Below are 19,596 nucleotides of genomic sequence, written 5' to 3'. Positions count from 1 at the left end.
TCCTGACATGATGATCGTCGTCGCGGGCGATGTGCTGTGTACCGTCTCAATCAGGCTCCTGAAGTCCCTCTTCAGTGTCTCCGTCTGCCGCAGCTTGGTTTCGTTAACCCCCGCATGCAGCACGACAGCAACGATGCTCTTGTCGCCCTTCAGGATCGCGGGTATCTGTGCAGAAACATCGAGAACACGAGCACCGGGGAAACAGTGAGTGTGCACTTTACCTTCAGCTAACGTAGCAAGGATGTGCAGGACGATGGAGTCTCCGACGATCACAGCGTCGCGTTCCGTCTCGCGGAGGGGAACGAAGCGGTTCCGGGTGGAGATCTCGAAGACCGGAGGCAGAGAGGCCGTCACCCGGGGCCTGGCTTGCGTCTTCCGCTGCTGGTGCACCCAGGGTCCATGGCGTCCCGGCACCGGAGTGAAGGACATCTGGGAAGATCGCGTCCTGGGTGCACAGGGTCTGTGCAGGGAAACACATGGAGTAGAGGTGGTGGGAGTGTTAGCAGCATGCTGTATACTTGCCCCGGACTTGTGAGCGTCAGCCCGGGATGTTTCCAGCGCGGCTCTCCGTTCTCTCAGCTGGGCCTGCTTCTCCACGGCCTCCAGCTCCAGCTGCACCTGCACCGAATGCAGCTCGAATGTGTCCTCACCTGCACTCAAAGGTGTGTGTGTGTGTGTGGTTGACTGTGAGGTGTGTGTGTGTGTGGTTGACTGTGAGGTGTGTGTGGGGTTGACTGTGAGGTTTGTGTGTGTGTGAGGTGTGTGTGGACCACTGTGGTCACTCTGCTGGTCTCTCTGACTCTTGGTGTGTTGGTGTTGTTCTCTTCTGTGCCAGGGATTCTGTCATGAGGTATTTGTGTTATATTTGACTCGAGTGTGTTCACAGCAGCAGGTTGCTACCAAAACTGAAAGTGGATCTGCGCTAACAGACGGCCGTGTCCATGGAAAATCGCAGTAACGCAGGTCCACTTAGCTGCCGCGCATTAATGAACAGGATATTTTCTCTGTGTTTAGTGTGGCTCACAGGACGCAGCAGATGTGTCGTGAGGAATTATGGCTCGTTTACACTGAGCAGTACGGTTCAGTACAGTACGGTACGCTATGCAATTATGTCTGTTTCCATTGTCAGAAGCTGTGAATTGTACCAAAATAGCGAACCATACCGTACCACTTTTTTGGTACCCTTCCGTTTGGGTACCTAGCACAGCAAAGGGTACCAAAGGGGTGGGGCTAAACTCACTGCAGGATGTTGATTGGTTGACTAGAATCATAATTTTTGCATGATACAAGGAGCTTCTTCTTCAGTCGTTCCGCTCTTCTGTCCATGAGTTTTGGGCTTATTTACATCAGAGTGCGTAAACACAAAAAATATAACAGTGTATTTTATCATTTTATATTTTCACACAGACAATAGCCGTTTCTCAATATGCGTTCTTGTCTGTTCTTATGGACTTGTGAAACGTCATTGCCTAAAAACCTGCATAATATTACTGTTATTGTGTCATCAAATGTAGTTTTTCAGGCAAAAATGTAGTTGTTTAAAACTAAAATCTGCGGGTTATTTATAAAGAGAGCACCTATTTGGTAAATTTGCTATGCTGATTTCGTAGCTCCAGGCGATCACCAGGCGCTCAGTGCTCAAGTATCCGCCTCGGAAACCAGCCATTGAAGTCAGCACTGAACTCGATTAATTTACATTTACATTTAGTCATTTGGCAGACGCTTTTATCCAAAGCAACTTCCAATTGGGGAATACAAAAAGCGATTCATCTTGAGGAGGCAATCAGACAGAGGAAGTGCTCGTAACACCAAGTCTCAGTCATTGTTCAAATAAGTACAAGCTAGTAAGCGGAGAGAAAGATAGAGGGAAAGTGTTTTTTTATTTTTTTATTTTTTGAGTTTAGGATGAAGTCAAGTACTGCCTAAAGAGATTCATGTCTCATTGTGAAGTATCAGTGCAGTTCACCTCCGAGACTACTTCACTTTCATCAGCGGCCGCTTGCATGAACCACTTCACTTAAGACTGGTCAAAACTGCTCCTTTCTTTCAGTCAGTTGCGTGATTGATCTCATTTGAATGTTAAAAGACAGACTGGTTGTCCCTTTGGTTAACTAGTTGCTCAGACAAGTTCTGATGTCTTTAATCACTGGTGTTCAGCTCTCATCATGCAGTCGGACAGTTTCCTGACTCTGTGGAAGTGACGTGTGGTGAAATCTCACCTGATTCAGTGATTATTAAACACATGCGCTTTCCGTTATGGAGCGTCCAGCAGAAACAAACACACCCGCTGTGCTTTCACAGTTTATTTGACCTGATTACCAGCTCACCGCCAGCTTCTGTGAGCGCCGGAGACCTCCGGGAATCAGTGTGAGTGCGTGTGTGTGCGATATTTTGATATTCTAGGTATTATCAAATGGCCAGAGTTTTGAGATCGCAGGACTATAGTGCGATTAGAGCTCACTCAAATACTGAGGTGCCAAACCATTCAGGGCCTTATAGGTAATTAGCAAGATCTTAAAACGTATACGATGTTTGATAGGGAGCAAGTGCAGTGTTGACAGAACCGGGCTAATGTGGTCATACTTCCTGGTTCTAGTAAGGACTCTAGCTGCTGCATTTTGAACCAGCTGGAGTTTGTTTATTAAACGTGCAGAGCACCCACCCAATAAAGCATTACAATAATCTAGCCTCAAGGTCATGAACGCATGAATTAATGTTTCTGCTTTTGACTTTGAGGGCATAGGTCGCAATTTAGATATATTTTTAAGATGGAAAAATGCAGTTTTACAAATGTTAGAAACATGTTTTTTAAAGGAAAGATTGCTATCAAAAAGTACGCCTAGGTTCCTAACTGATGACGGATAATTGACAGAGCAGCCATCAAGTATTAGACAGTGATCTAGGTTATTACATGCAAAAGTTTTTGGTTCAATAATTAACACCCTCTGTTTTTTCAGAATTTAGCAGTAAGAAATTGCTAGTCATACAGTTTTTGATATCAACTATACATTCCGTTTGTTTTGCAAATTGGTAAGTTTCATTGGGTCAGAAATATAGAGCTGAGTATCATCAGCGTAACAGTGAAAGCTAACACCATGTTTCCTGATAATATTTCCCAAGGGTAACATGTAACGGCCCTAGTACTGAGCCTTGAGGTACTCCGTGTGTGTGTTTGTGAGTGTGTGTGTGTGTGTGTGTGTGTGTGTGTGTGTGTGTGTGTGTGTGTGTGTGTGAATGAGTGTGAGCAGAGGTAATGCTCTTGCGGCCACACACACTCGTCTCTTAACACTCAGCTGTCCTCTGTGTGTGTGTGTGTGTGTGTGTGTGCAGGTGGATCTGCAGTCGTGCTGTGTGTTCATGCCATCAGAAAGCCTCCCGTCTCCCAGCAGGCTGGTGTGTGGGGATATCCCGGGCACCGTGCGCAGCTAGTATCACAGTCAGGTGTGTTTGCCGGGGACGCTTGTGCTGTGTCTGCCGCAGATCAGTGTGTTGAGCGCATGGAGCCGCTACAGGACGTCCCGTTCACGGTGCGCTGACCCGTGCTGGAGGAGGGTACGAGCGCCGCTATCTGTTCCTCTCCCTGTGCTCTGCAGCACGAGTGTGACCCTTGTGTGTGTGTGTGTGTGCAGGCGATGCGTTCCCCTGGACGGTGTGTGTGAGTCGGCTGAGCGTCTACTCTCTCCTGGGACCGCAGCGGTCTCTCAGCGTGCTGGATCCGGTGGGCTGCACCTCCACACTGGCGCTCACCGCTCCCAAACTGCAGCCCGAGAGCAAAGACGCCTTCATCATGTGTCTGCATGTGGATCTGCAGCCGGTGCACCTCAGATGCTCCAACCCTCAGGTACTGCAGCATTTCCCATCAGCCCACTGCATTCTCTGAATAAATACAGAAACACAACTGGAAAAGCGTTGTAATGTAATATTCAAATAACGGATAACCTTTAGCTTGCTTACCTGTTGCCAAGAACCATAGTGTAATCATCAGACGTCCCCCTGCGGAGATACAGTCCCAGTAGTTCTTGTTTCTCCTCTGAACGATTGGACTGATAAGTTCTTTTAACCTGTTAAACTGAACAGGAAAAAGCAGAGCGAATTTTTAAAATGAGAGGTTTCACCTAACTCGAGCTCTCGACACAGGTTCGGGAAAACCCCTTGAGCCCGTCTCTGGAGTAGCCATGCTTTCATTTAGTGCGCTGTATATATACACAGAATTACAGTATTTAAGTGTTCACACAAACACAATCTGTTATGTCTTAAGTGAACATTTGGGGAACTGTTGAGGAAAAACATTTGATGTGTAACATTATATTAGATCCGTGCAGTACAGTAAGTGTTAATATAGGCCGTCTGTCTCATTGTTATGTTAATCTAACAATAAAAGAAAAGAGAGAATCACTTGCTGCTCTTGATTGAACTGCTTTTGTAGTTTTAATAATCAATTTATTTGTAATGAACACACTAAGTGGATTTAGTTTTTCTTACTTGAATGCTTTTGTTTAGATGTAAAATGAAAGGCAAGCATTATTTGTTTCTCTGTTATATTTGTATACTGATTTGTTGGATCTGTTCTAATTTATAATAACAAAGATAAAATAAAAAATAAAGCTATATTGTGATTTATCAAAACAGTAATTATTATTAAGAAAAGAATTGGAGGAAAAGATGCAGTGTTGCTGGTGATTTTGCTTTGGAACCTTCAGAAAACTTTAGCTTGATTTTTCTCAGAACTGACCGCTGATTCTATCGACTTCAAACGGCTGTAGCTCAGGCATTTTTTTAGCCGATTTCAACAAATCATATATCATTTTGAAGGTGTTTTAATGGAGAGTGTCAAAATCAAAATAACTCATTTTTGAAAATTTGCTCATTGTGACTCATTTTGCCAGCAGAGGTCACACATCTTTCTTTTGTTGTTGAATATCAGTCAGTTCTGTGGAATCATTGCACTGATTCAGTCCATTGCTCATACCAGTGACAGATTCACAGCTTTGATACAGAGCTCAACAATAATCATTTATTTTCTGTGTTTTCTAGAAATGCAGTATATTTTATTTAATAATAAAAGAATTGCATGTACAGGGTTAATGAATGTAAGTGTTGCGTGACCCATTGGAGTGGAGTCGTCCTCACCGTCGAATCCTGTCCTGAGTCACGCTTCACCGGCGGAGACATGAACGCTCACAAACACACGATTCACTCGATCCTCTCTGGAAACATGAGACTCAGACTGTTTGTTCTGAACGCCGGCGCTCGCGTCTGCTCTCGGATGGAGCATCTCGTTGTTTGGGTCCGTGTGAAATGAATGTTGACGTATCTGAGCGCAGATCTGCGAGCGCCGCTGATTGCAGCGAGCTGATTGGCTGCCACTCTCTCCGTGCCGTCAGCTGCGAGCTGAAAAGAAACGCGTGTTAAATAATAGCTGCCCAAAACAAAAATCAGAACTGCAGCGAGATGAAGGAAAACCAGCAGGAGGAAAAAATGATTGGGATTGATGATCAGGAAAATGATCCTGCTCAGTCTCTGGGCCAGTCTATAAAACTGGTGGGTTTCTGTGTGAAAAAATGTGAAGTAAAGGCTGATATGATGACGACAGGATAGAGAAAGACCGAGACCATCAGCGCTGTCACTAGCTTCAGGTGAATCCTGAGAGAAGATCATCACTGCAGCAGATCAGTGAGACGCTGAAGATCTTCTGTGATGTTCTGATGGTATGCAGGCGGCTGACTGTGTGTGTGTGTGTTCAGTGGGATCTATCCTCTGATTTCTGCTTATTTTTCTAAGACTTGTGTGTGAATCCGAACTGAAGCTCTCTGATCCTGAGTGGAGAATCCAGCTGAACTCCAGCGATGAGCTCACGGATGAGACGCTCTTCACACACACACACACACACACACACACACACACAGCGTTTCTATAGTGGTTTCTCTCAGCAGATGTTGGTCATGTTTTGTGTTATCACACTAGTTAGACTCAGCTGCTGTGTTTGAGTTTATTTATAGAGCCGTCAGCAGCTGAGGACAGTGATTGGCTCATGAACATGAGCGTCTGATCTTCCTGAACTCAGAGGATGTGCTGATGATGCTCTTCTGGAAGCACAGCAGAGCGACGAGACACCAGACGATTGACGTCAAACCGCTCGTTTCTACAAGCGTTTCATTGTGTTATGATTTAGCAGGAAGTTACTCAACATTCAGCTTCAATCTGCGGCTCTTTAGAAGATCTTAATGCGTTCAGTTCGTGTCATAAATTCTGTAAATTGAAGCCATGAAGAGTGTTGACTCCAGCTCTGGTGTGTCTCAGGTCCAGCTGGTGTTTGGTTTGTGGTGTCGATGGAGTCAGATCTTCAGTGTGTTTGACCGGATGCAGAGCAGAGGAGCTCAGAGAGCGTCAGCCGGATTCCCAGACTCCTCGGCGCCCCCCGCTGGACCCTCGTCACCTGTCCACAGCAGCCTGGGCACCATCCCGCCGGACACCAGCACCTGCAGCCCGTCAGCTGACCTGGGCTCTCCTACAGAGGTCAGAGGTCACGCACCTCTTCACCTCTCACAGACTGATGAGATTTATGTGCGTGTGTATGTATGTAACGTGTGTGTGTGTGTATATATATATGTAATTCACACACAGACATAAAATAATTTTTGGAAATACAAATATATAAAAGTATCTGTTTAACTAATATTTTTAAAATCAATATAATACATTTGGTAAAATGTTTACCCACTCATGAAAAGGACATTTCGTAATTGCGTACGCTTTAATGGAAGACAAAATGTTTTCTGAAACTTAGGAAACAAGATTTTTAGAGTCGGGACGAATCAACATGAACTCAAGAATGACTCACTGCTTCAATAAACTTTCTCTTGTTGTTTCATGAGAATATAATAACTCACTCCTTTTGCCTGTGTAAGGGAGAGTGTGTGACCCGTGTGTGTGTGTGTGTGTGTGTTTCAGGGGGATTCGGCGCACACCGAGGACCCAGCGGCCGGTGAGACCATGACTCTGGAGCAGAAGACCTGCAGCATCAGTGACGCCAGCGGAAAACTCAGCGTCTGGATGCAGTGGATGCTGCCTAAACTCACACTTCAGCTGTTCTCCGAGCCCAGGAACAACGGTACTGACCACACACACACACACATCACACACGCATGCGCACGCTCACTCACTCACTCACTCTCACACACACACACAGATGAACTCTCACACACACACACACACACACACACACACAGATGAACTCTCACACACACACACACACACACACACACACACACACACACAGATGAACTCTCACACACACACACACACACAGATAAACTCTCAGAGCACCGGGTCACTGTGCCTATGACGGTCTCTGTATGTGGCGAGAGTGATTGGGTCACAAGCGCCCGGCGCTGCTGTAGCGGCTGATGTTTTAAGCAGAGCGAGGCGGAGGGTTGAGGAAGGAAAGCTTGATCTTGGCCTCCTGTCAGGCCTGTGACACGCAGCTGTGCTGAGATGTGTCGTGTGCGGAGGGGAAGTGCAGAGGAACACTTTGAGCTCTCGCCGCACCGCTGCTGCTGTTGTTTGTTGTTGTTTTTCTTGGGGCTGTTTGGTGCTGAATGGACGCGTCGCCCCATCAATCAGGAAACAGGAAGTGGCTCTGGGCTCTCGGGCTGCAGGGATCACAGCTGCCCGGAGAGCAGAACAAGCAGAGATTGACAGAGAACTGACATGATCCTCCGGTCACACATACACACACGTACAGAACGAGCAGACCTCTGACCTGCTGCTGATGCAGAACAAGTGAAATGAAGAGCGTCTCCTGCTGCGCATCTGCAGTGTGTGTGTGTGTGAGTGTGTGTGTGAGTGTGTGTATCTGCTTTATTATTGTCACTGTATATTCAGAGGAGAACTGAGCTCATCATTCCTCCATTATTCTGCATCAAATGCAGTTTTTCATTCCTCAGCTAATAGTAATTATGTTTGTATGTTATAAACTGCAACCAAATGCAATAATGTCATAAATCTAATTTCATCCGGTTGATGGTTTCTATTGTCTTAAAAATGTAAACTTTGCTATCAGCAGCTCTGAACTCATCAGTGTGACTAGAGAGATTACAAACATTATCTTTATGAATTTCTGTAAAGCTGCTTTATAAAATGTGTTGTGTAAAGAGATATACACATCTGTGTGTGTGTGTGTGTGTGTTTCAGAGCTGTGTGTGATAGCAGAGATGGAGGACATGAGCTCGTCTGTGGACGTTCAGGACGTTTATACAAAGGTGAAGTGTAAAGTGGGCAGCTTCCACATAGATCACTACAGAAGCAGGTGAGTGCAACACACACTCATACTCACACACACGCATGCTCACACACACACTCATGCTCACACACACACTCATGCTCACACACACACTCATGCTCACACACACACTCATACTCACACACACACACACACTCATGCTCACACACACACACTCACTCACTCACTCACTCACACACACACACACACACACACACACACACACATACACACACTCATACTCACAAATACTCTCACTAGGGCTGCACCGTAATGAAAATTCTTGGCTGAAACTGAACAAAATGAAACACTGGTCCGAAAGCTTAGTACCGAACACTGTTTTTCACGTTTTTTCCCCATGTGCTTTGCCAATTTTTTTCACCATTGCATAAATTAAATAGAAAAAATTAGCTTTTTACTGTTTTTTCTTGCTTCTCAAATAAAAACATCAATTACAAAACAACAATTTCAAAATATTTAACACTGAATTTTATTTTTATTTTAGCAGATATTATACCAAGCACAATTTAACTTAATTAACAAGTTAGTAAAATAAAAATATTTTTTGGTCATTTTTGAGACCCCGTTCTTGAGTCAGGCCATTCGGTGCATCCTTAACTCACACACACACACACACACATACGTTTGTTTTTGTGAAAAGTGGGTTCATCTCATAGGCGTAATGGTTTTTATACTGAACAAACTGTGTGTGCTATTGCCCTACACCTAAACTTAGCCCTCACAGGAGACTGTCCATTTCTACTTTCCCCCCAAAAAACCTCCCTCTGTATGATTTATAAGTGTTTTGAAAAGTGGGGACATGGGGCAATATCCTGAAAAGTCACCTTCACTTTGTAATACCTGTCATACCTGTGTCATTATACACATTTATGTCCTCATTTGTCACAAAAACACACACACACGCACTCACACACTCGCACGCACACACACACAACCGCACACACACACAGGCACGCACTCACACACGCACACACACACACACACACTCACACACACACACACACACACTCACACACTTGCACGCACACACACTCACACACTCGCACGCACGCACACTCACTCACACGCACGCACATACACACACACACGCACAACCGCACACACACACAGACACGCACTCACACACGCACACACACGCACTCACACACTCGCACGCACACACACACACACTCGCACGCACACACACACACACACACTCGCACGCACACACACACTCACACACTCGCACGCACGCACACTCACACGCACGCACACACACAAATGCGCACGCACACTCACTCACGCACACACACAAACGCACTCACTCACACATGCACTCACTGGCACGCACACTCACTCACACACACGCACACACACAAACGTGCACGCACACTCACTCACACACACGCACACACACAAACGCACTCACTCACGCACGCACACTCACTCACACGCACACACACAAACGCACTCACTCACACACGCACTCACTCGCACGCACACTCACTCACTCGCACGCACACACACAAACGCGCACGCACACTCACTCACACACACGCACACACACAAACGCACTCACACACGCACTCACACTCGCACACACACACACAAACGCACTCAATCACGCACGCACGCACACTCACTCACACGCACGCACACACACAAACGCACTCACTCACACACGCACTCACTCGCACGCACACTCACTCACACGCACGCACACACACAAACGTGCACGCACACTCACTCACACACACGCACACACACAAACGCACTCACACACGCACTCACACTCGCACACACACACACTCGCACGCACACTCACACACTCGCACGCACGCACACTCACTCACACGCACACACACTCGCACGCATGCACACTCACTCACACGCACGCACACATACAAACTCGCACGCACACTCACTCACACACACGCACACACACAAACGCACTCACTCACACGCACACGCACGCTCTCACTCACACACACGCGCGCACACACACTGTCTCTCAGCAGGTCTGAGGTTTACTGTGATGTGTTGGGGAGCAGAGAGAAGCGTGTAGGTCAGTGAAGTGACTCGGTGCAGTGTTTTCCCAGTGTTTTCACTCAGAGCTAGTGTGTGTTGTAGGCCTGCTGGCCTGCTGAGCGCTGGCTCTATGACGGAGTGATCCTGCAGTGCAAGGAGACGCCTGCGGTGAGACCCTGCAGCTCCGGAGAAACGCTCGCTCGCATGCTGCTGCTCTCTGTCACGCTCCACAGGGACCCAGATCTCAGGCTCTCTTCCAAAGTCAACACCAATCCCATCATGCACTTCTGGTTCCATTAGCATGAACAATAGTAGGGCATTGGGGTAGAGTATTGATACAGATTTTATGATTTGCTTTGATTTAATATCGATTCATTTGGAAATAGTTTAGCTACATATCAATTTTTCTTATGGAAAAACAATCTCTGTCAGTTCATCACTATAATATCAAATGGTTTTTATTAAAGGAGTCCAAACTGTTAAATTCAATCACTATATATATTTAAATTAAATAAACACTCAAATAAAAATGAACATTTGAGTTATATACAAACATTTAAATTATACATAAGACAATAAAAGTTGTGTCTTTTCCAATTCATTGTTTAAATTTAAAGCTATTAATGATGGCTGTAATAACTTGTTTTGTTCACTCATGAACTGAACCGCACAGACTAAAGACAGAGAGTGTGTGTTTTCGGGAGTGTGTGTGTGTGTGTGTGTGTGCTCTCTCATGTTCAGTCCTGTAGTGATTTCTCTTCTCTCTGCTCCCAGAATCCTTTTCACCAGCTTCCAATCAAACAGCAAGCCAATCAGAGCTCTTAACTGACCTTTCACCTCTGTGTTTGTGTTGTCCTCTGGTGTGTGTGCAGTGCTGAAGAGAGTCCGTGTGGTGGGGTCGTCCTCTATTGCACTGAAAAGCTGAACAGACGCACGGTTCTGCTGCAGCCGCTCAGCAAGCAGGAGCCTTACAGCCATTTCAGCTTCTTTCCACCTGTAAGAGCCACTGCCTCTGTTTGCACACAAACGCTGCTTCTGCAGATCTCAGACTCCGGCTGCCAGCAACACTGTGCTTCATCCACATTCATTAGTGCAGCTCATAGCCAATCAGAGCAGTTCTAACGGCTCTGGATGTCGATCGAGTATTCTGAGTAAAGCCGCTGTTCAGGGCATTTAGCTCCGCCCACCGATTCCACGTCGCTGCTTGTTTAGTCCCGCCCACCGATTCTACGTTGCTGCTTGTTTAGCCACGCCCACCGATTCTACGTTGCTGCTTGTTTAGCCACGCCCACCGATTCTACGTTGCTGCTTGTTTAGCCCCGCCCACCGATTCTACGGCGCTTCTTGTTTAGCCCCGCCCACCGATTCTACGTTGCTGCTTGTTTAGCCCCGCCCACCAATTCTACGGCGCTTCTTGTTTAGCCCCGCCCACCGATTCTACGTTGCTGCTTGTTTAGCCCCGTCCACTGATTCTACATCGTTGCTTGATAGAGTGGATGAAAGAGTGGATGAACTTTATTTTTAATGAAGATCCAGACCACGCCAGTAAGAGCTCCTTTGCTCACTTCATTTTACCGCAGATTCATTTACAAACAAGGCACAATTTGACGCAGGATTTTCAGAAAGATTAAAGCCGATGCTGTGCGACTATATTGGATCCGACAATAATGTTGCAACAAAGTGTGAGTAACTGTTTTTATTATGTGGTCACTATTTGGGGGGAAGTCGTGGCCTAATGGTTAGAGAGTCGGACTCGCGATCCAAAGGTTGTGGGTTCGAGTCTCCGGCCGGCAGGGATTGTAGGTGGGGGGAGTGAATGTCCAGCGCTCTCTCCACCCTCAATACCACGACTGAGGTGCCCTTGAGCAAGGCACCGAACCCCCAACTGCTCGCCGGGCGCTGCAGCATAAATGCCCACTGCTCCGGGTGTGTGTTCACGGTGTGTGTGTGTGTGTTCACTGCTGTGTGTGTGTGTGTGTGTTCACTGCTGTGTGTGTGTGTGTTCACTGCTGTGTGTGTGTGTGTGTGTGTGTGTGTTCACTGCTGTGTGTGTGTGTGTTCACTGCTGTGTGTGTGTGTGTGTGCACGTTGGATGGGTTAAATGCAGAGCACGAATTCCGAGTATGGGTCACCATACTTGGCTGAATGTCACTTCACTTCACTTCACTTCACTATTGCTTTGTTTATTAGTACAGATTGTTTAATATGTATTGAGTTATGACCTAAATCACAGCAGCGTCCATCTGTAAGGAATGTATGCTGTCAATCATACACAGCTATTAGCCAATCACAGCAGTGGGCGTTTACTTCAGAGTCTACAATCCTCCGCAGCTATTCAAACAGAGCGTTCTGATGAGGGGTTCAAAACAGGACAGAAAATAGCCTATTATTTCTAAATTATTTTTTTGTTGTGAAAATCTTAATAAAATTAAAAGTGGACCTCAGAGAACAGTACAAAATAAAAAACAGAGCAGTTCATGACCCCTTTAATTAAAACAAACAAACAAAAAAAATAGTTTGCCACATACATCATCAAGGTTGTCTCATTTAAGGAAAGTAAATACTGCATTACAAACTAAGAATGAAATTACAGGAATTTACGAAATAACAGTCAGTTTGATAATGATTACTGTTCTTAAATGAGATAATAGCGATGGCACATGCAGCTGACACATGCGACCTCCGGAGGGCGCAGCCTTCGAAATGAGACGCAGCTCTCGACTCATGAACTCCAGAAACGCTGCTACGAAACACGCAGATGAATGACGTTTGCTGCGTTTATATAATCAGCTGAAGCGAGCGTTGCTGGCAGCGGCTGCAGTCGTGACGTTACTAGGGACTTTAAGCAACAGCCACTGATGGAACGGCAACAGCATTCCAACGTCATATTGACTTTAACTGCTACTGTAGTCGTCTACTACGGGAGAACAGCTCCGTGACAGATTAGGTTGGTAAACGTTTTATGGTATATACCATTGTAATTACATCAGTATGCGATTCTATCATTAGTCTTTTATTTAATCTGTTGATATGTTTCAAAATTAAATTTAAAAAAATTTTCCGTTTGTACAAAGATACGTCTGCTGTTAGTAACCGCATCTCAGGTACGACTGAGACTAGAGATGATGTGAAGCAAACAATGTAAGTATTCCTTAAACATCCTCCTCATAATACTTCAGTAAATGACTGAATACCGTGTGGCGCCGTTTTGTTTACGGTTGCTTAGTGATTTTTACGTTCTCTGCTACGGCGGTATAACAGCTTACCTCCGATCATCGTAGCATTCCATTCGCAGCTGTTGCTTAAAGTCGCTACTGACGCCTGCTGCAGTGGCGTCTCTGTCCGATCACAAGCGTGTTTGATTACACGGCTGTTTTCCTGCTGCTTTGAGTTTGTGTGATTGTGCGCCGGTCGCTCAAGCCTGACCTCTGACCTTTGATAGATGGCGGCAAAGGCTCTGGAGGTGTCTCACCAGCAGCACGGGTTCCTGTCGCTGACGTACACGCAGGCCGTGACGAGGAACGTGCGGCACAAGCTGCACGTTCCTCGTCGGGCCGGATCCTGCTAACGGCGCAGCCCTTCGACCTGGTGCTGTCCTGCCCTCTGCTGGCCACGGTGGCGCGCGTCTTCCAGGTGTGTCCTCCGCCACCGCACCTGCGCCCCCCGATCCGAGAGCAGCCCATGAGAGCACACTCGCTGTCCTCCAGCAGCCTGCCGCTTGTCTACCTCAACACCAGCGTGATCCGCGTCTTCTGCCCCCTGCAGGACACTCAGAGCAGCACACGTGAGCACACACCCTCACTGCAGCACTTACACACTGAGGAGGAGGAGGAGGGTGATGATCTGTGTGTGTTTGTGTTCAGATTCACAGCTCAAGCACAGGAAGGAAGACACGGTTGTGCTGAAGATCGGATCGGTCAGCATCGCTCCTCAGGCCGATAATCCACTGCCGCGCTCCGTCCTATGCAAAGACATCTATGAGTGAGTGAGTGAGTGAGTGAGTGAGTGTGTGTGTGTGAGAGAGAGTGAGTGTGTGTGTGAGAGTGAGTGTGTGTGAGAGAGAGAGTGAGTGTGTGTGTGTGTGTGTGTGAGAGAGTGAGTGTGTGTGTGTGAGAGAGAGTGAGTGTGTGTGTGAGAGTGAGTGTGTGTGTGTGTGTGAGAGAGAGTGAGTGTGTGTGTGAGAGTGAGTGTGTGTGAGAGAGAGAGTGAGTGTGTGTGTGAGAGTGAGTGTGTGTGTGTGTGTGTGAGAGAGAGTGTGTGTGTGTGTGTGAGAGAGTGTGTGAGAGCGTGTGTGTATCTGTCTGTCTGTCTGTCTGTGTATGTCTGGTGTTTTTCCACAGGCTGGTGTTCATTAAGCAGTTCATTGAAATCTTGTGAAGTTGTGCTGAGACTGATGTCACTAATGTGTGTGTGTGTGTGTGTGAGAATAGTTGTGGTCTCTCTGATGCTATTCTGAGACGCTCCCACTGTGAGAATCACAACCACAAGACTTCCATTCACACTCTCTCTCTCTCTCTCTCTCTCAGAAATACACACTCACACACACTCTAACACCTCCCGTGTGTTTTGCTGTTGTTCCTCTCGTGATGTGTTCGATCCTGATTCCGTTTCATTCAGAGGAAAATCTTCATTAACAGAACTAATTATCTTTTGAATTCTAGAATATTCATTAAGAATGCATGGTATTGGATTTTTGCTGATATCCGATATGCTGATATTTTCAACTCATTTTGGCCAATGCCGATACAGATACCGATATATTTCCTAAGTCTGTCCTGTGCAGAAATTATAAGCAAAATATTTTTCATTTTGGTTTCATTTGAAAATAACTATAAATAAACGATATATCAATCGCTTCATTTTTCCCCCAGAAAGATGCAGTGTTACCCGTAACATTTTATTTTAAGATTTAACATCTGTAGATGGTCTAAAACAAAAGAGTTTTAAAAATTCTGAAAATCTTTTAGAGCTCATGATTTGTTTAAAAATTAAAACATATTACACATTAATGAATAAATCAGTATATATAACATTTAATTTACAAGTGTCATGTTTGTGATTTTTTTTCATGTAAGCAATAGCTTCTGACCAGTAAATCAAAACATACTCATTATTTTAGGACATCAGTTACTGCTTTATTTAATCAGAAACACAGTCTAAATGTTATTTGTGTAGGCTATTTTACTTTTAATTTAATTAGAAGTAGGCCAACAGCGCCCCCTACGGATTAAAACTCTTTACTGAGCGGGCATTAGGACCGGGGGAGGCTATTACTGTTGACTCTATCACACACTGAAGGCATCCAGTACTGCTTTCACAGATTAAATGTAGATCCAAAACAGTCAGTCTAATCTGATTCAGGCAAAACTTTGCTTCAAGAATGAGCCACACTGCTGACGTGATCTAATCACTAGCACAGCCTGAGCACATGTGAGTTAATTATGTGAGTATTCCTCTTATCGGCAAGACATATCAGCATAATGTTTCATAAAGGGCCAATGGCGATATTTACATTTAATACCATTATCGGCTGATTCCGATATCAGTCCGATAATATCGTGCATCAAGAGGAAAGCGCATAGAGCGTCTGCTGAAGTATTTCGTCTGTGCTTCCTCGGGGCCAATGGCCAGGGATTATTGACCCGCTGGAAACCGCGGGCTTGAGGTGTGGTTATGAACTAATGCGGAGTTACTCTGCGTCTGGTGAGTGTCTGCGCCGTGGACCATTTCACCAGCATTAAAGATTTTCAAAATTATTTTAGCTCAAAACTCACTTTCAGACAGCAGCAAGTGTATGAGATCCAGTGTGGAGTATGATCACCATACAAGGCAGAAATATTGATAAGCGATACAAAAGACTACGCTAGCTATTACCATAATAAACATGGTAACGTTATACACGACCGCTTGAAGAAATCAGACAAATCATATAGGTTATTACAATCACTGCTTTATTTAGTAACATATTTTATCTGTCAGTAAGTCTCGTCTCTTTATGCCTGACTGTCTGATGTTCATATTTAGCTACATGTATATCATTGTGGTGTGCAATATTTAAAAAAAAATCTCAATATTTTCTGGGATTTTATCGATAACGATAATTAGATGTTTATAACGATATTAGATTTAGCTGAGTGTGTTATTGTGCTGGTATCTTAAGGACTGCCGTGGACAGCTGACTCCTGAAGTTTCTGATATTCTTCATATTCTGTGGTGTTCAGTTCACACCGATAGAAATTAACCTTTCCCAATAAGTTTAAACTGATTTTTACATTTTATGGGCATTTTTACTTTTATTAAGCCATTTTTTTACTAAAAGTGTCCCTTATCTTTGGAGTCAAATTCTTACATTTAATCAGTGAATTAGAATAATAAGACATCTGGGCTGTTAACAAGCAAATTAATTCATTATCAACAAAATTCATCTTTGCACTGCAGAGGAAACACAGAAGCTGGATCTGAAGAGGCGTTTAGATGCATTTACTCTGTTTAATGCAGGACATGAATGTATTTGATCTGCAATTACAAATGCATGAATAATGTTTTGATATTAATCATAAAACGTTGAATAAATACTTTAAATGTGAAATTAAAAGCTAGGTGGCAGCAAGTCACTGTTAATAAGTGAATCATTGCGATTGAACCGAATCATTTAAACGGTTGATTCATTCAGGAACGAATCACCATCATGTTGCTCAGAGACACAAACAGCTGAAAAGGAATTTTGTTGTTGAAATAGAGCAAAAACAAAAGCAATATAGTGTCTCTTAATTAACTTCTTGTTTATTGAACTGGTGTAAAAAAATTAATATCACATTTGTAATCATGGTAATTTTGGAGAAAAACGTCACTCTTCATGTGAAATTGATTAACTTTATGAAGTGGTATAAATATATAAATGTTCTGCCCCTGTCTTGAATGTTGTGATCATTCTAAATGTATTTTAATACATGAATCATGCAGTGAAAGAACACACTAAATACACACAAGTCTAGACTTCATCGTGATGTAAGCGTGTGCTGTGTAGGGGTGTTTGGTTTGGTTTTTGCAGAATACTGGGTAATGTCAAATCGTACATCGTTGAAACAACAATTATGATATTATCGCAGATGAGATGTATCGCACAGCCCTAATATGTCATAGAATATATAATCCTAGTGTTTGTTCAGGATGGTACTCAGGTTGTATTTTTGATGGAAAATTATAGAAACAATCATTCTTTCTAAATGCGACTGAATAAGTATGTGCGCCCTCTTTCTTTTGTGTAATAATGATAAATACCACTTTATTTCCGTGTGACTAATTTTCAATCTTGACAAATTAATGAATTATGATCAATATAAAACGTATTATTGTAAAACTGGTAAACCATTGATGCTTTTGGATTGAAATCTAAAGTCAAGTCACCTGTATTTATATAGCGCTTGTAACGATGTAAATGGTGTCAAAGCAACTGCACAATATCAGAATAGCAAAGTAGCGTCAATAATGTCAAATGAAAAGATAAAAAAAAGAATGCATGTAATTTAAGTAAACAACTAAAAATGCAAACAAACATGATCGCCATTTGTTTTGTGATGCGCTAGTTGCAGTGATTTATTTCTGATGAGTATTTATTATTTATTTCTCGTTGTTGGTGAAGTGCTGGGGTTGCGTGACGTTGTTCTGGAGAGGTTATAGTGAAGCCTTTCTGGCCCGACGGTGGAAAAGCGTCTTTCTTGTTAAGATTAATACGTTTATGCTGATCTGTCTGTACTTTCTTTGTCATCGTTTTTTAAAATTTTTTATGAAAGTCTGTTTCTTTGTAAAGTGTTTCTTTCTTAATTCTTTCTAAACCTCCAAATATTACAACAAACTATGAAGATGAGACCTAATCACTATAGATTAATTTGTGTTATATAACAGACAGATAAATGCATCTGAAAGTTTTAATACGTATTACTGAAGAGTCATAATGTCTGTTTGTTTTCCTGGATATCAGTGAAATATGTTGTGTAACGTCCTCTGAGAGCAGAAACTTCAAAAACAGAAAACTGAGCTGAACAAATGACATGAAGGACAACACAACAGCAATAACAGTATATTAATATACACAGACAAATGTAACCGCATACTGATCAGTTTAACAGCAGCTGTTCAGATCAGTAGTGAGCCGAGTCTCTTGTGCGCAGAGCGTTTGGGTCACGTCTGGAGTCTCACTGCTCATCTGAACATGATTCACACCGCAGGTCAAAGGTCAGCGTCTGCCTCAGTGTTCAGTCAGATAGCGATCCGCCTCTCTCTGCTGAGCACATGGCTGGTGTCGTCGTGTGTTTACAGGCTGTTTGTGACATATAAACTCGGCGGGAGATAAATGACCAGAGCAATTAAGATGTTGAAATGCGAGTTCAAACACGGTGAGTTCCCACAGCGCGCTCACGGGAAGCCTGTCCTGCTGTCGACGTGCGGCGAGTTACGGCTCTCAGGAGGCTGTGATGATGATGATGTGTGTATGAGGATATTAAAGTCTTATCAGGCTAATGGAGAACAGGCGTGTGGCGTGTGTTTGGCCTGCAGGAAGGGCTGCGCGTCACACCCGAACACGCTCAGCTCACCATCGAGCCTTTCATTTCCTCCTCATCGCCACTAATTACACTCATTTTAGCTTAAATTAAATGCAATCGAATTTGACTGTGGCAGTAAATCTCGCGGTGCTGTTACCCAGAATTCTCAGAGCACAGGGCCATTTAGCGGCGACCACGAGTCGTGATGTCACTGGACGCGGCGTGAGAAACACACAGACAGCTGCTGGATCTCATGGAAACACAATGAGAAATTATATTTAGCATAACGATAATGAAGCCTGTTTTTAGCCAGAAATCATCCTTCTGTCTTTGTCTCGCTCGTGTCCTCCAGACCTGTGTGACTGACTCTCCTCTGTGGAACATGAAAGAAGAGATTTTGAGAAACGTCTAAATGTTTTTTTTTTTTTGTGTGTGTGTGTCCATGTAACGAAAGTCAAAATATCAGAAGAAAGATAGTCATACAGGATTGGAATGAGTAAATGACAGAATGATCATTTTCATGATAATACAGCACTCATGCAGCAGACGTGACTGTGTGTGTACGTGCATGAGTGTGTATGTGTGAGTGTGTACGTGTGAGTGTGTACGTGCATGAGTGTGTATGTGTGAGTGTGTACGTGTGAGTGTGTACGTGCATGAGTGTGTATGTGTGAGTGTGTACGTGTGAGTGTGTACGTGCATGAGTGTGTATGTGTGAGTGTGTACGTGTGAGTGTGTACGTGC

The 19,596-nt window shown here is 44.3% G+C and overlaps 1 protein-coding gene across 1 annotated transcript in view; it reads left to right on the top strand.

The window, feature by feature from the left end:
* The window catches only part of vps13b (vacuolar protein sorting 13 homolog B), a gene marked incomplete at its 3' end in the record, with an annotated part of 144,926 nt that overhangs the window by 68,153 nt on the left and 57,177 nt on the right, over positions 1-19,596 (top strand). Inside the window, 12 exon segments of the mRNA XM_079445862.1 lie at positions 3,331-3,426; positions 3,430-3,493; positions 3,496-3,533; positions 3,537-3,552; positions 3,630-3,841; positions 6,301-6,516; positions 6,952-7,111; positions 8,194-8,308; positions 11,182-11,305; positions 13,752-13,860; positions 13,863-14,093; positions 14,173-14,290. Of these exon segments, the coding sequence (XP_079301988.1) occupies positions 3,331-3,426; positions 3,430-3,493; positions 3,496-3,533; positions 3,537-3,552; positions 3,630-3,841; positions 6,301-6,516; positions 6,952-7,111; positions 8,194-8,308; positions 11,182-11,305; positions 13,752-13,860; positions 13,863-14,093; positions 14,173-14,290 (1,499 nt within the window).

This window comes from Barbus barbus (genome assembly GCF_936440315.1).
Source record: "Barbus barbus genome assembly, chromosome: 21".
NCBI classification, from domain to species: Eukaryota; Metazoa; Chordata; class Actinopteri; order Cypriniformes; family Cyprinidae; genus Barbus; species Barbus barbus.
This window is presented reverse-complemented; position numbering and strand designations above follow the sequence as displayed.